The 23,177-nt window shown below is 35.5% G+C and overlaps 1 protein-coding gene across 1 annotated transcript; it reads left to right on the top strand.

The window, feature by feature from the left end:
- Positions 1-1,578: 1,578 nt before the first annotated feature.
- LOC120179991 (protease Do-like 7) lies at positions 1,579-22,543 on the top strand. The gene is given in 27 exon segments (XM_039185431.1): positions 1,579-1,906; positions 2,316-2,386; positions 2,687-2,821; positions 3,025-3,083; positions 3,815-3,851; positions 4,614-4,739; positions 5,620-5,709; positions 6,678-6,743; positions 6,838-6,894; positions 6,991-7,056; positions 7,612-7,719; positions 8,759-8,839; positions 9,020-9,072; positions 9,641-9,681; positions 9,684-9,802; positions 13,509-13,973; positions 14,243-14,425; positions 14,493-14,598; positions 15,534-15,684; positions 15,686-15,702; positions 15,788-15,863; positions 15,967-16,198; positions 16,347-16,559; positions 16,754-16,911; positions 21,796-21,855; positions 21,857-21,905; positions 22,040-22,543. Coding segments are annotated over 27 exon segments (3,282 nt in total). The 5' UTR covers positions 1,579-1,620; the 3' UTR covers positions 22,217-22,543.
- The last annotated feature ends 634 nt before the right edge of the window (positions 22,544-23,177 follow it).

Consider the following 23,177-nt stretch of genomic DNA (forward strand, 5'->3'; position numbering starts at 1 on the left):
TTCATAATGATTAAGCACGGAATGATTCAAATATTGAATAATTTAGAGATTCTGAATGAATTAGCTTCGAATGTGACATGCAGTTTGATAATGGCTATGAATAATTCAGAATGTACTTCTGTGCTGAATCAGTCAGCACTGAATCATTCAGAGTTGCGAAACAAACGCGTTGCTGAATAATTCTATTCAGAGCCAAACAAACAATCCCTAAGAAAGTAATTTATACGTACGGAGTTTGTCGACATCTTTAATTAGTTACATGACTTCATTTCTATCACTGTACGTCGACTAGGAATAAAAAATAGTTTAAGTAAAATTTTCATTGTGTAAGTATTTTTTTTATAATCAAATAATTATAGATATACATAAATACTAAGAATTTAAAGTAAAAGATGGTCAAATATAGTAAGATCTACTCTTTTGTAAAATATTGTTTGTCGTTGTAATAAGATTGTGTAGCAAAATAATCCGTCAAATTATTTAATTCGTTCTCCATTCCTTTATTACTTCGTCAAGTGTCTCGTTTGATAGAGAAAAAGAGTTTTTACGAAGATTATTGAGTTTTGATTTCGTAACTTTAGTTTTAATTGTTTCTTTTATACGAGTATTTTTAGTGATTATTATCTCTAATTTTCTCTTTATATTTTGATAAATTGTAATTTATTCATTCTATTATTAATAAAATTCAGTTACCATTATTAAAAAAATATTAAAAAATAATCGTTTAAAGTTTAAGATTTAGGATTCAATTATTGCAATCCATCTAAAAGTACCATACTTTTTTTTTCAGTTAAGCATTTTCTCTTTATGAATAAATTGTCGAATGTATATTTCTTGACGATATTCATTTTTTTATATTTTATTGGTTAATTTTGATTACGTACATGGTAATATATATTTAAAAATAGCTCTCAATTATTTATTATTGATGCATTTTTAGTGTTCGAAGTCGATACCTTAATAAATAAAAACAAATTTTTATTTAAATGAAATTAGATGTGGAAACAAATTATTATTTTAATAAAAATTTAAAACATATTAAAATTTAGGTAACGAACACGAATGGTCTATCGACTATATGGTACTGCTTTATTAAGTCCATCGACTTTTAAAAACTACAAAATAATCCTCCAACTATAGAATAATACTTTATTAAGTCCTTAAACTATTAAAAGTTACAATATCGTCATTCGACTATTCATATATTTCAAACTTGTCTAAGTTAGACGTTAACATGATGACTAATATATGATAGTTGTTTGAGATTTTGAGATCATATTTTATCATATCACAGTCAGTAGGTTAACATTCAACTGAGAATATCACCACTTTTTTTAATAGAACAAGACGATTTTGGAACATAATGAATAGGCGGATGATAATTTTGTAACTTTTAATAGTTGAGGGACTCAACAAAATAACACTCTATAGTTAAAGGACCATTTTCTAACCTTTAGTAGTTTAGGGACTTAATAAAACAATACCTATAGTTGGGAGACCATTTGTGTACTTAACCCTATAATTTATCAAAATAATATTTCTGATTTAAACCCCTCAAAAACAATGGCATAACAAAAATTAGCTTTCAATAATTCTCTGAATTCGGAGCCCTAACATTAGATGGGAGATCCATTGGAGAGGTTAGGGTCGGAGACAGCCATGGGATTAGAATCAACGATCAAGGAAAAGCTTTCCATGGACATCGATCCTCCGCTCAGAGAGAACCTCGCTACTGCCGATGATTGGCGGAATGCTCTCAATAAAGTTGTTCCAGCTGTCCTCGTCCTCCGTACTACTGCTTGCCGTGCTTTTGATACCGAGCCTGCCGGTACTAGTTATGCTACTGGTTTTGTCGTTGATAAGCGAAGGGGCATCATTCTCACTAATCGCCATGTGGTCAAACCAGGTCGACTTCCGTCAGCACTTAATTTATTTATTTAATTGTTCTTTTGTTGGCTTGGCTGGATGATTTTGCTATTTCCTCTTTTGCTTGTTCGTTACTTATTGGTAATTGTAAACAATATTGTAAAATTTAATTGTTTTGACTTTTAAGTAATTAAATGAATGATTTTGTTGTTGCACGAATCAATGGATCACTTCGTTTATAGTCCCTTTCATTTTTTAGCTATATGCTCATTTTTATTCTTGATTATGATTTTATTTTTACTACTGTAGTTTTTACTTTTGAGCTTCTTTTTGAAGAAGGAAGCAAATAATAGAAAAAAAGGCAATAACTGAATGGTGTTTTCTGTGTCTTTATAATGTTGGAAACAATGTTTGTAAATTGAGAAAATGACTGTTTTGTCTGTTTTTAGGACCTGTTGTTGCCGAAGCAATGTTTGTAAATCGAGAAGAAATAACTGTGCATCCAATATATAGAGATCCGGTGAGTGAACTCTGCTTCATAACATTTATATTTTGTTGGTATTATTCAGTTCATTTTTATGCACTAGGATTTCTTGACGTGACTTCTGAAATGTAATGGTATTGCCTATCTGTATAATATGGTTGTTTTCCATGGAAGGCTTGATTTGTGAGCCTATATTGATTGGAATTACTTGATGTGGTTGTATTTAGATCGTCTGTTGCTTCACATGCCTTGCGTTGAAGTCAATTTTTCTTCTATGTTCTTTGAACGTCACCTGTTATTTGTGCATCCTGCTAACTGAAAAACTTTATGTTTTAGGTTCATGATTTTGGCTTCTTTCGTTACGATCCCGATGCCATTCAATTTTTAGACTATGAGGAGATTCCGCTTGCCCCAGAAGCAGCTTGTGTTGGCTTAGAAATCAGGGTTGTTGGTAATGATAGTGGAGAGAAGGTAGTTTAATCATATTGGTCGTCTTTGCTATACTTTTGTTAATTTCACACTTTTAGTTTGTTAACATTGTGCACTGATGTTTATTTTTATGTTGGCTTTTGAGTGAAAGGAGTCCTTTAAGTTGGCTTTTGAGAAAAAAACATGGCTGTGAACATAAAAACATACCTAACTGATATTGTTCTGGTTTGAATCGAAATTTGTAGGTTTCCATATTGGCTGGAACTCTTGCTCGTTTGGATAGAGATGCCCCTCATTATAAAAAGTATGTAGTACTTCATTAATGGTTTTCTTGTGAATCATCTACTTTTGCAATTGATTTACTAGCATTGTTCTTTTGACAAATTATCATCTCTATCAAAACTCTTAGATAACCACATGCTTTTGTCCTATTAAACTGGTTTGTACAGTTGTTATTTTTCTTCTTATGCCATGCAATCATGATGAATGTTTATACATATTTTCATCAGCATTTCAGAGACCTGTTGTTCCAAAATTTATCGTGGCAACACGACCTTTATTGGATATTGCTTTCGGGTGCTGTTTGTTTTATCATCCATTATGTAACTTCTCAAATACAGTTTGTACTGAACCATACTTAGATGATTTTTAGCTTTTCTACCAGTAGAAGACATAGTAACCCCCTCTATCTTGACTTTGGCAATCATCATTTTAATGCTTTATACCTGGTGGTGCATGCCATATAGGTTTTACATGCGCACTGCATGTAATGCTTTTCATTTTAGGTGGTCATTTTGTGCCGCACATTTTTCTAGTTGGTTTTAAAATAATCTTAAATAACATTTTTCTTTGACAATATTATATTGTAAGCAATGTTTGATGACGTACACTGTATTTTACATTATAGTCATGACTTCTGGTCAGTAATTTGACCCATTCTGTCTAGCTTAAGATTTCTATAACCTTTTGAATTTTTATTGATTCTTTTAAAGTTGTAATTTGTGACATGGTTGTTGACATGCTTATTTGTTACAGGGATGGCTATAATGACTTCAACACTTTCTACATGCAAGTATGTATTATATTCTTCGTGGATCCATTGGTTTAAATTATTAACTTTTTCCTCTATTGTTCTTTGAATATGAGCAAAAACATGGTTTTATATTGGAATGTATTAAAACATATCTCAAGTAACATGTATTTTGAAAACTATGTACTCGCTAGTTTCCATATTTTAACACCCATGTTTGACATGCAAATTTGATTTTAAGATTTCTTATATTAAAATTTCAATTTTTTAGATATTTGATATATAATGGTTTTAATGCCAAAAGCCCAAAATGTGTAATATAAAGAATCAAGAAGGAAAAAGGGCAAGGTGTACCAAAAAAAATGAAAAGGCAATATACAAATGGCCCAAATGAAAAAGATAAACATTAATGCTGGAAACGAGGAATCATCTAATTGTGTAGGTCTCAGTTAGAAGTCTGTGATAAGTCATTGGAAAGTTATTTAACATTTTTTCTCTCCACAAATGAATTTATATAATGCAATCTAGTGGACATGATGTCTAAGAGACTCAGAATAAGAAAACAACTGTAGGCGGTATTAAATGCTTTTAACATGAACAGCAATTAGCTTGATCTGCATCATTCTGAAAAGTATTTCTTCAATTTTTCAAACAACGTGACATGTTAAGATGTCTAATTATTGTATTGTTTTTGATAATTCTGTTGGCTGTTGTATTATTTTTGGAGCACCTCCGATCGTTTGCTTTTAACATTCATGCTTGTCTAGGCTGATTGTATCATTTTACACTTTTGCATAACTTCAGGCAGCATCAGGGACTAAAGGTGGTTCAAGTGGATCCCCAGTGATTGATTGGCAAGGGAGGGCAGTGGCCTTGAATGCTGGTAGCAAGTCATCTAGTGCATCTGCCTTTTTCCTTCCTCTAGAACGAGTGAGTTGTATTTTACTTGCTTGGCCTTCTATGCCATGCTTCTTATATTATCCAAGTTTTTTTTCCTTTAACTTAATTGATAGATTTAAACATTATGGCTCATGTAACTCAATACTTTCTTTCTATCAAAAAAAAAAGTAACTCAATACTTTCTATGATTTCTTAGACTTGGCTTGGCAACCTTAGGAAATGACTAAAGCCCTGGATCTATACATTTGAAACCATTTATGTTGTTACGGCTGGAAAAGCCTTCTAATCATTAATAAAAATTGTATTATTTATGTATTAATAAATTTTGGTTGCATGCCTTCTATCCAAGTATTCTTGAGTTGCATATAGTGAGATTTGCATCAGCAATTGTGGAACTCATAAAAGTTGGTCCTTGTCTGGTTATGCACTGTGGGTTGAAATTCAAAATTTATAACTTAAGAGATATGTATTTATTCTCTGCATAAGGTAGACTGTTTTCTTTCCTTTTTTTCTGAAAATAATCATTTAAAAATAAAGAAGATTTCTTGATTGCTGGAATAGCAATCTTGATGTTACTCCAGCAAGTTAATTGTTAACTAGATCAGTATCCGGGGAGCCTTATAAACCATATTGACCTGCTCAAGATTTTTTTTGTAGGTTCTTTGTTCATGCCATGTTTCTCCGCTTGTAATATTGGGTCAGAACTAGCTCATTTTCCTTTTTCTGATGTATTTCAATGTACTTAAGATAAATTATACATGCTTCTGAAAATTGCTATGTGCAACTCATACTACTAGAGTTTTATTTGCACGAATAGCCCTTTCAATCAATCTCTGAACAGGCAGAACCTTTATTCTTAGTCTCTACTTTCAATGAAAAATCAGATATTGAAAAATTATTTGCTTTTCAGGTAGTAAGGGCGTTAAAGTTTCTCCAGAAAGGAGGAGATTCATATAAGAGTAAGTGGGAAGCAATTTCTATTCCTCGTGGTACGCTTCAGGTTTGTTGTTGATTTCATCCTTGCAGAGCTTCACTTCTGTTTTTCATCCTCTTTCTTACTCAATAATGTAAGATTCTATTAGCCTTTGGGTTTATTATTGTAAGGGAGAGTTTTGTTGTTAAACATTATGTAACTTTTGATTATTTATGGTTATTAAGGCACTCTTTTCCTCCTTCTGCTGACTAAGGAACATTTTCTGTTCCATTAATCATGAAGGAGGTTTTTAACGAGGCCTAACTTCTTATAAAAAAAAAAGGTTCATTGTTGCGTTTAACGGTTTGAAAATTTGCTTTCACTTTTCTGTGTTCACAAGTGGTCATATGAAAATGAAAACTAGAGCATCTGTTGATTAGTTTATTTCTTTTAGAGTGGATATGCTATGATGGCCCTCTAGATCTTGGTGTTTTGCATTTTTTTTAAAAATGGACTTGGTATGCTTGCACCTACCTTCCATTAACAAACATGAAATGCCATGAATATCAACTTATAGATGGAACAGTAAATGCTCTGTGGTCCTGGAGTGAAAGAGACAATATGGAGGAGAGACAGAGAAACATGGAGAAAACAGAGAGCTGGAGATTAGATGGGATAAAAGGATATGAGAAAAAAGTGAGAAAGAAGTGGATTGAATATTCAATTGCAATGATTCAAGATATCGACAAATTCTATGATGCCTAAGTTCCCCATAAATTCCTGAAGCCAACTATATATAGCTTAACTGTTCATAGATCCTAATCTCAGCTTCTGATCTTCCTTTAACTGAGGCTCAGCAAAAATCCTTTTTGGAGCCGTGATCATTCAAGCTCTAGAAAACACTGCTAATTCCAGTCATCACCGCAACACACAGCATAGTTGATCAACAACCACAGTTTTAGATAGTTTTGTTTGTGTTTTTGCCTTTTGACATTTCTGTCAATATTTGGGAACATGCTTTAATACAAATTTAATGTAAGATTTCTTTTTCATAGACTACATTTGTCCATAAGGGGTTTGACGAAATTCGCCGGCTTGGTCTCCAAAGTGAAACAGAGCAGGTGCTAGTCCTTTGTTGTCAACTTTCTGCTAGCTTTCCCATGGCTTATATTAGAAAAAAGTGTAACCTCATTTAATTTCCGTTTCTTAATTTAGATGGTACGTCTTGCTTCTGCACAAGGTGAAACAGGAATGCTTGTTGTTGACTCTGTGGTGAGCAAACTTCAGTTTTCATTTTTCAAAATCTTCTTTAAATTTTCTCTGTTTACTTTTAGTTCTACCGTCTTCTAAATCCAAACATACCTGTAGGTGCCGGGTGGTCCCGCTCATAATCACTTGGAGCCAGGTGATGTGCTTATTCGGGTGAATGGGGAGGTTAGTTGTGCACTCATTCATTGAAGAAGATGTTCTATTTCTTATTTTGGTTTGGATCCTCTCTTTTTATCCATGACCCTATATGATTAAGCATTTAGAGGAAGACCAGCTCTGTCTCTGGCTTTGCTAAATTTCTATATGGAATATAAATATTATGCATCAATTTATGTATGAACTTCTTCAAGAATAGTCATGAAATGGATTTTAGATCATATACTTAATTCTTTGTGATGAACTATGTTAATAATTGATTTGCCCCCTCCCTCTCTCAGATGAGAACCTAGTCTTTATGTGTATGATTTATATGGAACTCTGGAGGACTTCCTACCTAGTTTTAATAGGTGACGTATTGTGATTTGGTGCTTTCAATGATTTTAAGGTGGATACTTGATTTCTGGGTGCTAACAGAACCCTTTTCTAGTACTTGTTCAATTAGGATTTTTGATACATCACTTTTTCATTTTTTAAAAATAAACTTACTGTAGCAACTTTAATTTTTATAGAATTTTCTTAACATGTTATAGGCTTTAATATGTTATTGAAAATGTATTGCAGGTAATTACTCAATTTTTGAAGTTGGAAACTTTAGTTGATGACAGTGTTGAGCAGAAGATAGAGTTACAGATGGAAAGAGGTGGCACACCAATGAGTGTGCAGTTAACGGTAAAACTTCTCTCTCTCATTTATGTCTATTTAGCTCACCATTATTTGAGGCCTTGAGGTTTAAATTAGATTGCATGTTATTTAGTTTGGGTTAATTGTGATTTTGATTGTGGCAGTGTGACCCATGTACCATTTCTAATTAGCCTAATCTTGGGAATAGTTTTAGGAGTAGTCTGCATGTGCATATAAATTTTGATAGTCAAGTTACTTTTATCTTTGTGATTGGCTAATTTAGTTGTAAAAATATTCTGCCTGAAGTAGTCCTGGTAAATGATAAAAATTAGGATCACCAATTAAAACAAATTTTTTTCCAAATTAATGCTCATAAATTTAGAAAGTGTATGTGTATGTTTCTGACTCACTATTAAATATTTAGAAAATGATGAACTTAATATCATTTACAGAATCTGAATGTTCATTATTTTTGTTTTTTGATTCACATTTTTTCAAATGAGGCAGTCTGCTATTTTCTAACTCTAAAAGAATGGGTATTAGAGAAGATCAGCTCTGTTCTGCATTGTTCTCATTCGCTTTAAAGTATAACTCTCACATGGTCTTTACTTCTTTAGGAAAGGGATTTGAACTCAGATTGCAGTGCTTTCCATAAACTCTACGTCCTTGTATTATATTTTTGGGAGGAAATTAATGTGTTTCTGTTTTTGTTCCCAATTTCTGGAGAAGATTAAGAGTATATCATTGGCTGGTAAAAGACTGTTTGCTATTCCATTTTCGTGCTTTGAATTATGAACCCTAAATTTCCATCCACATCCCACAGTAAAAGAACATTATTTCAGGGACAAACAGCTCTAAATGAGTGTTATCTCCGATAATGGTTGTTTGTGGTATTCAGTCTCAGTTGTTTTGTGCGATACTAATGCCAATTATGTTTTGAATAAGTTTGTTTGAATGTGATGTAGAACATTTTGGCGGTAGCTATTGACTAAATTGCAAGAGGCTTTTTCTAGTTTTTCAACTTGCTTTATGTCGACTATGATTGCAGAAGCTAATGATGACCTCCTTTGTTTTTCTCCCCTTTCAGGTTCAGGATTTACACTCGATAACTCCTGCTCACTTCTTAGAAGTAAGTGGTGCAGTGATACATCCTCTGTCTTACCAGCAGGTAGGTTGCAAAATTTGCTTAGCACTTGGAAGTTGGAATTTCTTGCCTCTTTTTTGCTCTGATTTTCCGTACGTTGTTCCATGAATATGATTATTTAGTTGCTTTTATCTTATGCTGTTTGAGGATAGTACTGCTGTTGTTGGCTGATAATTTGGCTTATTTTTCTGTTTCTTTGAACAGGCAAGAAACTTCCGTTTCCAATGCGGTCTTGTATATGTCTCAGAACCTGGGTTAGTCTACTTGATTATATTTACGGATATTGTCATACCTAAGTACTCAAAATGCATCTTGAAAGGGGAAAAATACTTGGTGCATGCATATGTTTCGGTGCCTACTTTCATGGGCTACCATTTGGTAATGAAAATCACTTTTTTGTTGAATGCACTAGCTTGCGTAAGATGCATTTCATTGCAATCATTATCTTTATAACTCTTTTCATTACTAATTTATCAAATAAGTAGAACTTGATTTTTGGCCATAATCCATGATATAGGATTTGAACTCTACCTATATCATAATATCATTTAAGAAATTATTTTTTCCTTCCCTATGCCTGGCATACTGGGATTGCATCATCGATTTTGGAGGTTGAAAGATGATATATACATAATGTTACTTTCAACAAGTCATCACATTTATCTACTAAAATCATTGATTGCTATCTTTTTTGGCCGAAGTGAGAATATTGAAGTCATGTATGACAGTTAGATGTACTTCAATCTGTTTCCATCATGAGGTTGCTTCCGTATTGTTGTGGGCTTTCATTGGTTGTTTGATAGCTAGATTTCTGTATGGTGTAGGTATGCTATTTAGAGCTTCTGTTCCTCGACATGCTATCATCAAGAATTTGCTGGTGAGGAGATATCAAAACTTGAGGATCTAATCTCTGTTTTATCTAAGCTTTCTCGGGGTGCTCGGGTTCCTTTAGAATATATAAGCTACCAGGATCGTCATCGAAAAAAGGTATTTTATTGTTGATTAGGCGGTTTCACCTAATGTTGATGTATGTAAAAACTGTGGTGGTTGAAAATTGTGCATATAAGCCATTGAATATAAGCTACCAGGATCGTCATCGAAAAAAGGTATTTTATTGTTGATTAGGCGGTTTCACCTAATGTTGATATATGTAAAAACTGTGGTGGTTGAAAATTGTGCATATAAGCCATTGATGAATTTTGGATTCTTTTGGAAAACCGAATGGTTAAGGTTTACTTTGATCCGATCATTATTTCTAACAACAAATGGAATACATAATGAATTGAGGTCGTGTGAGTAACAAGCAGTGTAGTAAAGAGTTCTTACCTTTCATTAGGATATAATTTTTGCATGGTATTTATCCAACTATTACTAGGCTTTTTATGAGGCATAGGATGTTTTTGTTCAAATTTATGGTGTGAACATGCAGGTAACCTTTGGTGGAGCCTTCTTTTGGATTGGTTCCCAAAAGCCTCTTATATTAGTATTTTACTACAATTGTTGAGAGAGATTAGGCGTAAAAAATGAATTTGCACCCAGTTCTACCCATTGAAACACTTCTTTTTAAAGTGCGACCACGATTTGGAGAAGGACCCATTATCTGAGAAGAGGACCTTGAAGGAGAAATTGAATCTTCGCCCAATCTAATATTATTGTTTCGAGAACCACCTGAACCCCTTATATGATTTCCGTTACTACTTAGAGAGTCCAAAGAATTGGATCTCCTATGAGACCCTAGTTGAAAAGGTCCACCTTTACTGGTTCCTGGATTAGCCCCAATAATCTCCACATTCTCCCTAACAAAATTGGGCCTATCTGACCCGCTATTAATTCCCCTAGCCAACCCATAACTCACGTCATTTACCCTTGACAAAATCTGTTGCATAGGAACTAAACTATCATCCTGCCTCCCTTTATCAACCCCAACGAATTAGTTTGCCTTGTATCAGTTGCATCATTAACTCCAAGAACGAAAACCTCCATGCCACCTGTCGAAATCTCTTGAGCCCAAGTCTCCATTCTCTCTGGACAACACTCCTGCCTCTTGGACTTCCCGATCCCTCAAGACCCCTCCATCATCGTACTGGTCTCCGATGATCCTTCCTCCCAATCATCAGAAGACTCTCCATCACTCTTTCCATTCAATATCTCAGGAGAACCATCATTCGATATCTCTACTTTAATCTTTATCACATACAACCTACTGTTAGTGTTGATGGAGATCGATTCCGGGAAATCAAAAGGACTATCCGCCCTAACAACCATCTGAGCTACTCAGCAATCCAACTTCAGCAGTGTTTCCTTCTTGATCTCCACTAACTCCCCCAACCTTGAAGCCAGACCTGAGAAAAAAGACTTCATTCCAACAATTCAGGGGCACACCAAACGACACTTCGCAAAACGCTAAAGGAACACGCCCATCCGAGGAACCTGGCCTTAACCAATCGAACCAGAATTTAACTCCAGCTTTCATTTTCTCTTCTTCAGACAGAAAAGTGACTAAACATGAGTTCCTGGCATACCCCCAACACGCCACTTTTGCATTTATTCCATCACTGTAGAGCTTTCTGGATTGGTTCCACATCATATGATTGTTTATGAATGTCAGTCAGCGACCTCTTTAATCAACATCGCTCCTCCACAGGGATGAAGACATAGTAGGGATTCTTCAAAACAACTCCGCCACTTGTCAACCTATTACATGCCCCTACTGGCAACCTCGTATTTCCCACCAGCTTATCACGATAAGAGCTCCCATCATGAAACTTATTAAACACCATACCTTTACCTTCAAGGCTCTTTGTTTGAGTCTCAACCCTCTTCTTAACCCCTTCAACATCTGAACCAATCAAATTCTTCCCTCTTGCCGACTTCCCTCTTGCCGACTTCTGATACTTCGCCTCCCTGACTGAAACTCTCTTCCCATCAATCATCGCATTGTCAACCTTTGCTACTGCTTGCAAAAGATCCTCATGACTCTCAAAGTGAACAAAGGCAAAAGTAGAATCTCTATACTTCGGTCTCTTGTTAACAATGTGAATAAACACCTTAACAACCTTGCCATGGAGCTTGAAACGATCCCACAAAGCTCTCCTAGAGACTCTTTTACTCAGATTATCAACAAAAGCAGACCAAGGGGCCCAGTGGGGAGAGAACCTTGAACTGACTTTTCGCTTGCTATTATCAACAAAACCAATGTTCATTTTACTGCAATTGTTGAGAGAGATTAGGGGTAAAAAATGAATCAGAGTAAGTAAACTCATTTTGTGTCAAATAAATTTGAATGAAAATTTAAAGCTTATAAATAAACGAAACAAATCTTAACAGAGGTGAGTTTGGCTTATTTATGCTGACGTGCAGGCCTGATCAAACACTTTGTAAACATGATTGATAGAAGGCAACAAGTCTACATAAATTTGACTTCATAGGCATTGACTTGAGTATTAAGGTAGTGGTTGGATGGTGGTGAATTTAGATCAAATCTGATTTACAAAAGAAAATGAAACCATCACATGACTGTTTCAGTAATTTGCTTGAGGATTTTAAAATAGTAGACATCCTTTTGAAGGAGCTTGGAGAAAAGATTAGACTAGTGCTTAAAATGTTAGAAGCAGTGAGAGTCTAAAATACAAATGGCTAATATAAGGCTAAAAAAAGGCTGCAACCGGTTGTAATTGAAAAACTTACCAAGTGCGCAACTCTTTAGAGTAAAGTGGGTAACATTTTAGGTTGAAACCGAAAATATTACGTTCTCCCTAATAAATCATTTAAATTGTATAACTTTTCAAGTTGCAACCTAAAAAGTTGCCTTCTATCAATCATGTTTACAAAGAGTTTGATCAGGCCCGCACGTCAGCATAAATAAGAGTAGACAAGGTAACATTTTAGGTTAAAACTCGCTGCAATGTAACATTATTGGTTGTAAGTTGTAACCAAATTATTACAAATTGTGCAACATTTTAGAGTTAGACATGGTAACATTTTAGGTTAAAACCGCCGCAAACTAGCCTTAAGTTTCTCTGCCGCACAACATAACTACTGGTTTGAAGCATGACTTTAGGATCTTGAGTGATCTTATATCCTCTCTGGCGATGCAGGGGGCTAACTATAAACAGATTCATAAATGGTTTGTGAAAAAAGAATTGTCTATCTTTTAACCAGTAAACTTAATTATATATATATATATATATATTTTGATAAAATAATTTATATATTCTTAACTGGTCTCCATTCCTTGTCTTAATGTTCTATAGATTTACTAAAAGCCATCACCAAATTCTAGCTGTATTCATTCTTAATCTGAAAGTAGTTATAAATGTGCAACGTCCCTTTTTTCTATTCTTGATAGCACATAACCATCTCTGTCAATTGTAAATATTATGCATAAGATAAAAGAGTAAGGCATTAAAAGAAACCCAATGTGAACATCCAAATTCTGTCTAGAATTGTAGATGGATCATGGTAGTGTCTTGATCAGGGTCATGGGATCTGGTCAAACCTCAATTCAGTTTTAATTTTTCTGATTCGAATAATGTGACATTTTACAAGTGTTGCTGGTTGGTTTGAATGGTTATATTTTAGGTAAATTGAACCAAATATGCAGTCTCTCTTATTTGTTTAACTTTTTTGATTTATCATTATCAAGAATATCTGTGTTATTTGTTGAACTTTGTTATTTTGTTGATGGATACAGTCTGTCTTGGTCACGGTTGATCGCCATGAATGGTATGCACCTCCACAGATATACACTCGTGATGACAGCTCTGGACTATGGACTGCAAAGCCCGCCTTTCAACCAGAGTCCATGATGCCATCATCTAGTGTTAATGGCGAGGCTACTCATATGGAACACATACTTCAAATTAACCAAGAGTTGACTGATGGTGTTTCTAGTATGGAAACCTGTTATGAGCATGCTTCTGCAGAATTGCATTCTGAGAATGAAGCGGGTATTTGTTCAAAGAAAAGACGAGTAAGAGGTATGCCTTCTGATGGAGTTGTAGCTGATGGTTTGTTAAGTGAAACTGGTGAAGTTAAGTTGGCGAACAATATTGCCATGGAAAATCCTGTGTTAAGTGATTATACATGTCCAACTGCTGCAGCAGCTAATGCTTCAATTGCTGAACGAGTAATAGAGCCTACTCTTGTAATGTTTGAGGTACATATCTGTCGATTGACATAGTTCGTTTTTTGTGAACTACACAGTTTGACCTTCTCCTTTTGTTAATGATTTTTTTGGTCACAACATAATTATCATGGTAAATGACAATGTTGGCATTGTCTTTTAAGTCATTAATCATTCTTCTTTGATCATTATATTGTATGAATTCTTGCTGCTTTTATGATTGTTGTTGAGATTGATATGATGTTAATTGTTGCTCCTTCCCTTTTTTATTAGAACTACCTAAGTTGACTTATTGGTTTCAGGTTCACGTGCCACCATCATGCATGCTTGATGGTGTCCATTCACAGCATTTTTTTGGGACTGGTGTCATTATACATCATTCTCGAAGTATGGGCTTGGTTGCTGTTGACAAGAATACAGTTGCAATTTCTTCGTCAGATGTGATGCTGTCATTTGCTGCTTATCCAATTGAAATTCCTGGAGAGGTGTGCTATTTAAATTAAACATATTAGAAAACTAGCATATTCTATTGAGTTAATTTTTTTACTGTAGGTTGTATTTCTTCACCCTGTTCACAACTATGCTCTAGTTGCATATGATCCCTCGGCTCTAGGGCTGGCTGGTGCTTCTGTTGTCCGTGCAGCAGAACTGCTTCCTGGTAGGTTCGACATTTGCAATTATTCTATATATTTGTCCTATGCTTCTAGGTTTCCCTTTTTTTTGTGTGAATATACTGTATGCTTCATTTTGTCCTTAAAAAATTGGTTTGGCAATTGATGAGAAAAGGATAAAAAGATCATAGTTTTATGTTCTTAGAAACCAATGGTTAAACAGACCAGACTGGCCAGTTTAATGAGTATTTAGCAGCTGTTCATCCAACTAGAATTAGATGGAATCATTTCAAACCAGTAAAGAAACCAGAACTAGAAAACCTGTGAAAAAACCAGTTAAACTGTAAATTCTAAGAAATCATAAAAAATCCTAGAAATCCAGCTAAAACATCTCATTAAAAAAGACCCTTTGGATGGTGGCTGTGGCTGTGGCACAATGATGGATGGGATGTGTGTGAGTTATAAATCTAAATCCTCATCCTTTGGGCTTTTACAAGTGAAAGTGAAGTCTGAAGAGAAGATAAGTGAGACATTTTTTGTTCGTGAAGAGTGAGATAGTGAAAGAGTGAAACTGTGATTATGTGAAAGCGGAAAGGATGAAGATTGGATAGGCAAGTTACAAAGAAAAAAAATGCCCTTAAGGTGGGTTTATTTCATTGTTGGATTTTATTGTGGGTCTGAACGGCTAATATAGTGTTTAAAATTAAAGTAAAGGCCCAAAGTATATATGACTAAAGATACATTTTAATTGAACTGTCTGTTTAACTGGTTGAACCAGGAACCGGATGTTAGACCGGTTCAATCACCAATCCGTTTTTTTACATTGTTGGAAACAGATTGTGGTAATACATAAAAAGCAAGTTTTTTTCCTTATTTCTGCCATGGAAAAGGAGCTGGGGGTGGACAGTTGATATTGTTTTCCTTTTTTGTGTTTTCTTTTAATTTTGTTGGTGAAACAAACATTGTGTTCTATTTGAGACAGAGCCTGCATTATGTCGAGGTGATTCCGTCTATCTTGTGGGTTTAAGTAGAAGCTTACAAGCGACATCTAGGAAATCAGTTGTGACCAATCCATGTGCTGCTCTAAACATTGGCTCTGCTGACTGTCCACGGTACAGAGCAACAATATGGAAGTAATGAGCTTGATACTGGTATGTTTGCTTGTCATTACTTGCGGAGTATTCTAATTTAACCACTTGCTAGGTTTCAATATACATATTCATCTGTCTCGCGCAGATTTTGGCAGTTCATTTTCAGGTGTGCTAACAGATGAGCATGGAAGAGTTAAAGCAATCTGGGGAAGCTTTTTCAACGCAGGTTTCAACTCTGACCGAAAAATATAAAAAGTGAACTTTTCCTATATTTTGAATCATCTGTATCATGCCCAAGTATTCTGATGCTTGCTATCAATGATTTCAGCTGAAATTTGGATGTAATACATCAGAAGATCATCAATTTGTGAGGGGCATCCCAGTTTTTGCAGTAAGTCAAGTTCTTGACAAGATCATAGCTGGTACAAATGGACCACCTCTTCTCATAAATGGTGTCAAAAGGCCGATGCCACTTGTGAGGATTCTAGAGGTTGAATTTTATCCTACTCTGCTTTCGAAGGCCAGAAGCTTTGGATTGAGCGATGAATGGATACAAGTATTCTTTTTATTTCTTTTTTCTATCAAATTTTTATAGCAAATTTTGTTTTCAAAACAAGATTTTGCCATTACTTAGGACATGCTAGGGAGAATAACCTCTTTGCAGTTTTCTTTGTGTACTTGTTTCAGTTCCGTATGCTTCTTAGGCTCTTGCTAAGAAAGATCCAGTTCGACGCCAAGTTTTACGTGTTAAAGGTTGTTCGGCGGGATCGAAAGCTGAAAATTTAATAGAACAAGGTGATATGGTTTTAGCAGTAAATAAAGAGCCTGTTACTTGCTTTCGTGACATAGAAGATGCTTGTCAAGCATTGGACGATGGGGACAATGATGGAAACCTTAACATGACCATTTTTCGGCAGGTAAGCAATAGATAATGGCAGAAAGGTTATCGATTCCTCATTGTAATTATTACATTATTAGTTTGAGTAAAAGAATTTTCATAAACTCCAGTACTATGTAATGTATTGTATTTTGTACTTAAAAGTTATATTAATACAATATGTAAATGTAGAAATATTTGCCTGATTTCCTTTCTAATTGTCTTGTTTTCCAGGGACGCGAAATTGATCTTCTTGTGGGTACAGATGTTAGGGATGGGAATGGAACAACACGAGTTATTAATTGGTGTGGTTGTATTGTTCAGGATCCTCATCCAGCTGTGCGTGCTCTTGGATATCTTCCTGACGAAGGGCATGGTGTTTATGTGGCACGGTAAGGGTCTCTTTCCTCGTAGTAGAAAAGTTTTCATATTCTTTTAGTTGGAAGTAATGATGAGAACTTAACAGGTGGTAGCAAAGCCTTGAAACCTTTCTAGCCTTGATAATACATTATAACCTGCTACTGAACTAATGCTACGTTTGGTTACATAAATATTGATACAAGGAAAATTTTAATTAGTACATGAGTTTTAAATAGTTTATCATAACATAAAGAAGAATTAATACAAATAAACTTGAGATTGAAAAGATGTAAAAACTCAACTAAAAAGTAATACCTATTCAAAATAAGCAATGTATATTCTTTCTTTTTGTTCAAACTTAGTCATGTGAGTGGTTAAAATTACAAATTATTGTTAGGGATGGGGGCGGGGCGGGTTTTTGGCCGCCCTGACCCTGACCCAAAATTGTATTATTCAAACCCGCCCCGATTTTTAGATTAAAAAACAGACCCCGACCCCACCCGAATATATTAATTTTTTAAAAATTTATTTTATAATAATATTTATAATTATTTATTATTTTAAATTATTAAAATAATATATTATAATACTTTTTATATTTTTAATAATTAAAGAATATATTTTAACCTAAAGTAAAAATCCTTAAAATCTTAAATATATTATATAAATATAAAAGAAATTAATAATTTAACCGGGTCGGGTCGGTTTTTTCCCTTAAACCCGGCCCTGCCTCGAACCCCAAAATTTAAAAAAAGAGAAAAGCGTCAGTGACCGAAAATGACTTATAATATACGATTTTAATCAACTTTTTGTGATTTGCGAAATGACCAACAAATCGCAACGCGATTAGAAATCGCAACGTTGAAAAGAAATCGCAACGATCAAAAGAAAATCGCAACGCGATATTCCAAGAATCGCAACGCGATTCAGAAAATCGCAACGCGATTCCAAGAATCGCAACGCGATTAAGAAAAATCGCAATGCGATTAAGAAAATGAGTAAATTCTTTCAAAAGCGTTGCATTTGTTTCTTTCTTAAGAATTTTCTCTAAAAAGATAGTATCCGCGCGGACGTGTCGAAGACACGTATTACGACCACGACCACGACCACGACCACGACCACGACCACGACCCGAACCGAGACGAGACGGCGCGGCGGCGCGCGAGAGTCCCCTTGTTCTCTTTCACTCAACAAGGAAATGGAAATCCAAGCCTTAAATACACTTCCAATAGTTTCCAATACTATGTGGGATTGAGCATTACTCAACACTTCAAAGAAAATATAGCAATTTTTGTAGTATTTTCCCACTTAATCCATATATTAAAACATTTTATCAAGAGAATTAAAAGAGTTGTAGATATCTACATTTCAATTCAAACTTATACATATAGTTTTAATATGATAAAATGTTTTAATATTTTTAAATATGGATTAAGCGGGAAACATGCTACAAAAATTGCTATATTTCTTTGAAGTGTTGAGTAATGCTCAATCCCACATAGTATTGGAAACACTATTGGGAAGTGTATTTAAGGCTTGGATTTCCCATTTCCTTGTTGAGTGAAAGAGAACAAGGGGGACTCTCGCGCGCCGCCGTCTCGTCTCGGGTCGGGTCGGGTCGGGTCGTGGTCGTGGTCGTGGTCGTGGTAATACGTGTTTCGACACGTCCGCGCGGATACTATCTTTTTAGAGAAAATTCTTAAGAAAGAAACAAATGCAACAGCTTTTGAAAGAATTTACTCATTTTCTGAATCGCGTTGCGATTCTTGGAATCGCGTTGCGATTCTTGGAATCGCGTTGCGATTTTCTTAATCGCGTTGCGATTCTTGGAATCGTTGCGATTTTAATCGCGTTGCGATTCTTGGAAGATCGCGTTGCGATCTTCTTTTCAACGTTGCGCTTTTTCTAAATCGCGTTGCGGTTTGATATCGCGTTGCGATTTTGTTGGTCATTTTGGCAAATCAAAAAAAGTTGATTAAAATCGTATATTATAAGACATTTTCGGTCACTGACGCTTTTTCTCTTAAAAAAAAGCCCATGTAGGGTCGGGACCCGTCGGGTTCGGGCTTTTTCACCATCCCTAATTGTTGTTAGTTTATGGCTAACCCGTGTACACAAAAAACAAGGAAAAAAATAGCATTCCTACCAATCATAACATAATTGAATTCCTTAACCAATTTATGAACATACCTGAAGGTAGAAAATGCTTGCTAGTTTTTTGCTCAAGGCTGTGATTAGCATCTGAATTTAAACCTAATTATCGAACTTGTATGATTTGAAGCTTTTTATAAACCCTTGTTTTCATGGATTCGTGGCTTTAAAATCTGGCGTGTATTAATAATTGCCATCTTTAATTGCTAATTTCGAGGGAGCGACAACCAAATACCTTTTGGAATTTGTTGGATCTCTTTTTGATTATTCTCAGGAGCCTTTTGCTGATCTCTTTTTGATTATTCTCAGGAGCCTTTTTTTTTTTGATAGAAGTTGGAGGTCTCATTAAAAACTCCCTTCGTATTCTTCCACATCTTCCACATACTTAGAAGTATGTTGAAGAACAAGGAAGGGAGAAAAGAGTGCCTCATTTTATTAAATATAATACTAAGTACATGAGGTAACACCAAACCCATACGGGAATAACACCAATACAACCCATATCACCTAGAAATCTTACATCGTCAACCAAAAGCCCCTAAATCACCTCAAGATGTAATAACATAACAACAACAAAAAAATTACAACCAAACTTAAAACGCCTCTGAATACAGCACCGAACAATCACAACCCAATTGGAGGATCAAGATCTAAAGAAATATCGCAATCTTCAGGAACCCAAGAATTAGGTTTGAAGGAAGGATCACTTCATGCACCAAGATTTTGAATAATGATCCCCGACCTTCAACTCCAACAACTCATTAATTCTCACTTGAGCGTTTGTGAGTATTGGATTTTAGCCCGATCAAAAGACGAAGGGAACTCACAACTGTTATCGATGCTATTAACTTGCCCCACTTAGTAGCTATGTTTTTGAAAGTACCCAATTCCAAGCGTGAAAAGGAATACCTTCGCAAACTAGCCAAACGCGCCGGCTCTCCACCACAAGGCTCTCAGACCAAGTTTCACTCTGGAAAACCATTCTGCAAGAGTTTCTAACTTTCATCCTTCACGCATCTCAACGAATTAGAATCTTCAAAAACCATTAGAACTACATTTCCAGCAGCTCTCATAAGCGTGAAACCCGCTAGTCCTTTGGCTTGTATTTGGTTAGCAAGATTACCAATCTTGATAAAGTTCTTGCACCACCCCACAAGACAGTTAGACAACACATGAAGTTTATCTGCGTCCACACCCTCAACTTCACAGTGTTTAATTGTCGGAAAAACTTCCAGCCCCGACTTACTATGAACAACTTTCGAGGACTTTCGCCATAAGACTGTCGGGGTTTATGTTTAGCCAAAGAGACTCTAATTTTGTTGCCGTAAATATGATAACCATTCATCTTAGAAATCGATGTCCTTGCTTCTTCAATTGTAGCAAAGCGAATAACCCAAAACGAACCCCATTCGAGTTTCTTTTTTTGGGAATGAAGGCATCAATAACTTGACCATGTGAGCCAAATATGGATCCAAGTTTCTTCCAATGGATCTTCTCTGGAAGGTTTTTCGATAAAAATCGTGTAACAATCCTTTATGGACCCATTGCGAAAATCTGGTTGGCCTTCTTTCGACCGATTATAAAACCCATTTCTTCTCTTCCCACCACTTCGGAAAATTTTGCATCGGAATACCCTTTCGAATAGATCCCTTGGCTCCACCATGATCAACATTAGCGACTGGAAGCGTGGTGTTGCATGAACAAAAGACAGCTTTCCGTCCTATGTTTCCCTTCTTGTGAGCATTTCTTCAAAGGACTGGATGATAGTGGATTTTCACCGACCTCGCCGAAAATGATCCCGAATTTTGTTGATTTGGGTTGAAGGAGAGTGTCTGTAAGTGGTGCCGTCGACTCAACTATCCAACCCGCCTCACGTGCCAAGGCTGCCAAAACATCGTTCTTAGCAGCATTCGGTGGAATAGAGAAGTTACCAACTGTCTCAATCCGCCAACAAGCGTCTGGTAAAAACTCTCTTTGCGGTTTCCGTAACCTTGTCCTCTCCTTTCATTCTCAATTTACGATTGTCCCTTACCGGAGTAAGATGAAGAGGCTGCACCAGCGGATCCAGATTTCTTGAGAAGACTGCCTCGTGGAACTGCATTTCCTCATTTTTAAATCGTTAACCCGCTTATTCAACTCTGCCACTAATGCTTAAGAGCCTTCACTTTCGCTTCTAATTCCTTGGCAGGCTCCAGGGGGATATCACCAACTGCAACACGGCAGTCTGGTTCTCAGGAGCCTTTTGCTGATTGTAGCTGGCATTTGACAAATAATTAGTACATATTTATCTCACTTTCTAAAGTTCTAAGATAACGAGTTAATAGGTAAAATTTTACTTCGTTAATGGTCTCCTTCTGTAAGAGAACCATAGGCACCAGCATGAACCAATCTTAAAGGTCATTCTATAATATTTCAAATTATAATTTCAATTAAGCTGAGCCTGTTTTCACATGTTTCTCTTTTGAATTAGGGACCTATATTCTAGTAAGGGGATTTTATGATACTCTAGTTCAGGTTATTTCAGCTAATCTGTTGAGTATTACATCACAAATCCAGTAAATTCTGTTGTTTTATATAAATATTTCTTTACCGCATAGGCAGTTTAAAACCCACTCATGAAAACACATTTCTATTGTTAATAAATGACCTTTTACTGTAAGTATATCTTTTAGTTTTTTTTTAAGGATGACCATACCTTTTTTAGCTGAAGTTACATTGTTTAAAAGTTCTTGTGTATTTCTTGTAACAATCTGTTCTTTTCTCAGGTGGTGTCACGGTAGTCCTGTTCATCGGTATGGGTTATATGCCTACAATGGATTGTTGAAGTAACGGAAAACCAACTCCTGATTTAGATGCTTTTGTTAATGTAACAAAGGTAACGCTAGTTCTCATTTCCTTTGCCAGACACGATTCAATTAGTAGACTTTTTTCTCTTTTTTTAATATTTATTCCCAAGCCGTCTAGCATCGTTAGTTGAATGATAAATAAATGCTCTAACTATGTGAACAGGAATTAGAACATGGGGAGTTTGTTCGTGTAAGGACGGTCCATCTGAATGGGAAGCCTCGAGTTTTAACGTTGAAGCAGGATTTGCACTACTGGCCTACATGGGAGTTGAGATTCGATCCTGAAACCGCAATCTGGAAAAGAAGGATGATCAAGACTTTAGATTGTCACAACTTGTGAACCTGGATACATGGTCACATACTTGTTTTCTTCAGGAAGCTGAAATTGGCAATTTGGGCAGAGTAGAGAGCTGGTGATGGCATTGGCTTCTACCTACTATCCATTGCCATTGCCATTACCGATTGGTGAGGTTCAAGTTTGAAGGACACGAGTTAGTTATCGAGAATCAATCCGGTGAGGCCTAAATTTATTTTATTCAGCTATTTAGATTTTCATATGGTGTGATAAATAGGACATATGCACGAAATAAAGAGAGCAAACCTTTAGTTGTATTCAAGTACAGTTGGGTTTTATAAATATAGTACTGGCAGAGATTTAACACTTTAATTGGATTCTCATCCCCCCTCTTTATTCCATTGAAGTTGACATGAACATGGATGTTATAATTCACGATGAAGAATCTAAGCTTCCCAACATTCGATAAGTAATAATACTGGAGTTCGATGAAACATGATATTAAAATGCTTTTTATTATAGTAAAACCCAATTCTTAAGGATGATCGATCTAATTTTAATGCCGAGATTCTTTCTTCTTTGTTCAAACAAAAGCAAGGAATTCACCGATACATAGTGATCTTATTGTAAGTTTCCAAATATTAGAGGGGAAAAAATAATGAATATATGTAAACGTAAGTGACAAATTATATAATATCCTCACAAACAAGCGTCAGTCAAACATGAAAAGGAATCTTGAAATGCATGAGGTAATTAAAAATCTGTTTGGAGGAAGGCAAGTACGATGGGAGAATGTGGTTGGCCGTTGGATTCCATTTTTGTGAAGGAAATCTTGCATGCAGAATGAACAAGGATTAATATCAGAATAAGTGCCCAAAATATACCCTAAAACTCAAATGGGTGTCTAAACTAATTTTCGTCTCATCCAGGTGTCTAACATTATAATTGTTACCCGTTTAGGTGTCTGAGTCTTCAACGGCGTTAATTTCTGCCTTTAAGTGACACG

This window comes from Hibiscus syriacus, unplaced genomic scaffold (assembly GCF_006381635.1).
Source record: "Hibiscus syriacus cultivar Baekdansim isolate YM2019G1 unplaced genomic scaffold, ASM638163v2 tig00112471_pilon, whole genome shotgun sequence".
NCBI classification, from domain to species: domain Eukaryota; kingdom Viridiplantae; phylum Streptophyta; class Magnoliopsida; order Malvales; family Malvaceae; genus Hibiscus; species Hibiscus syriacus.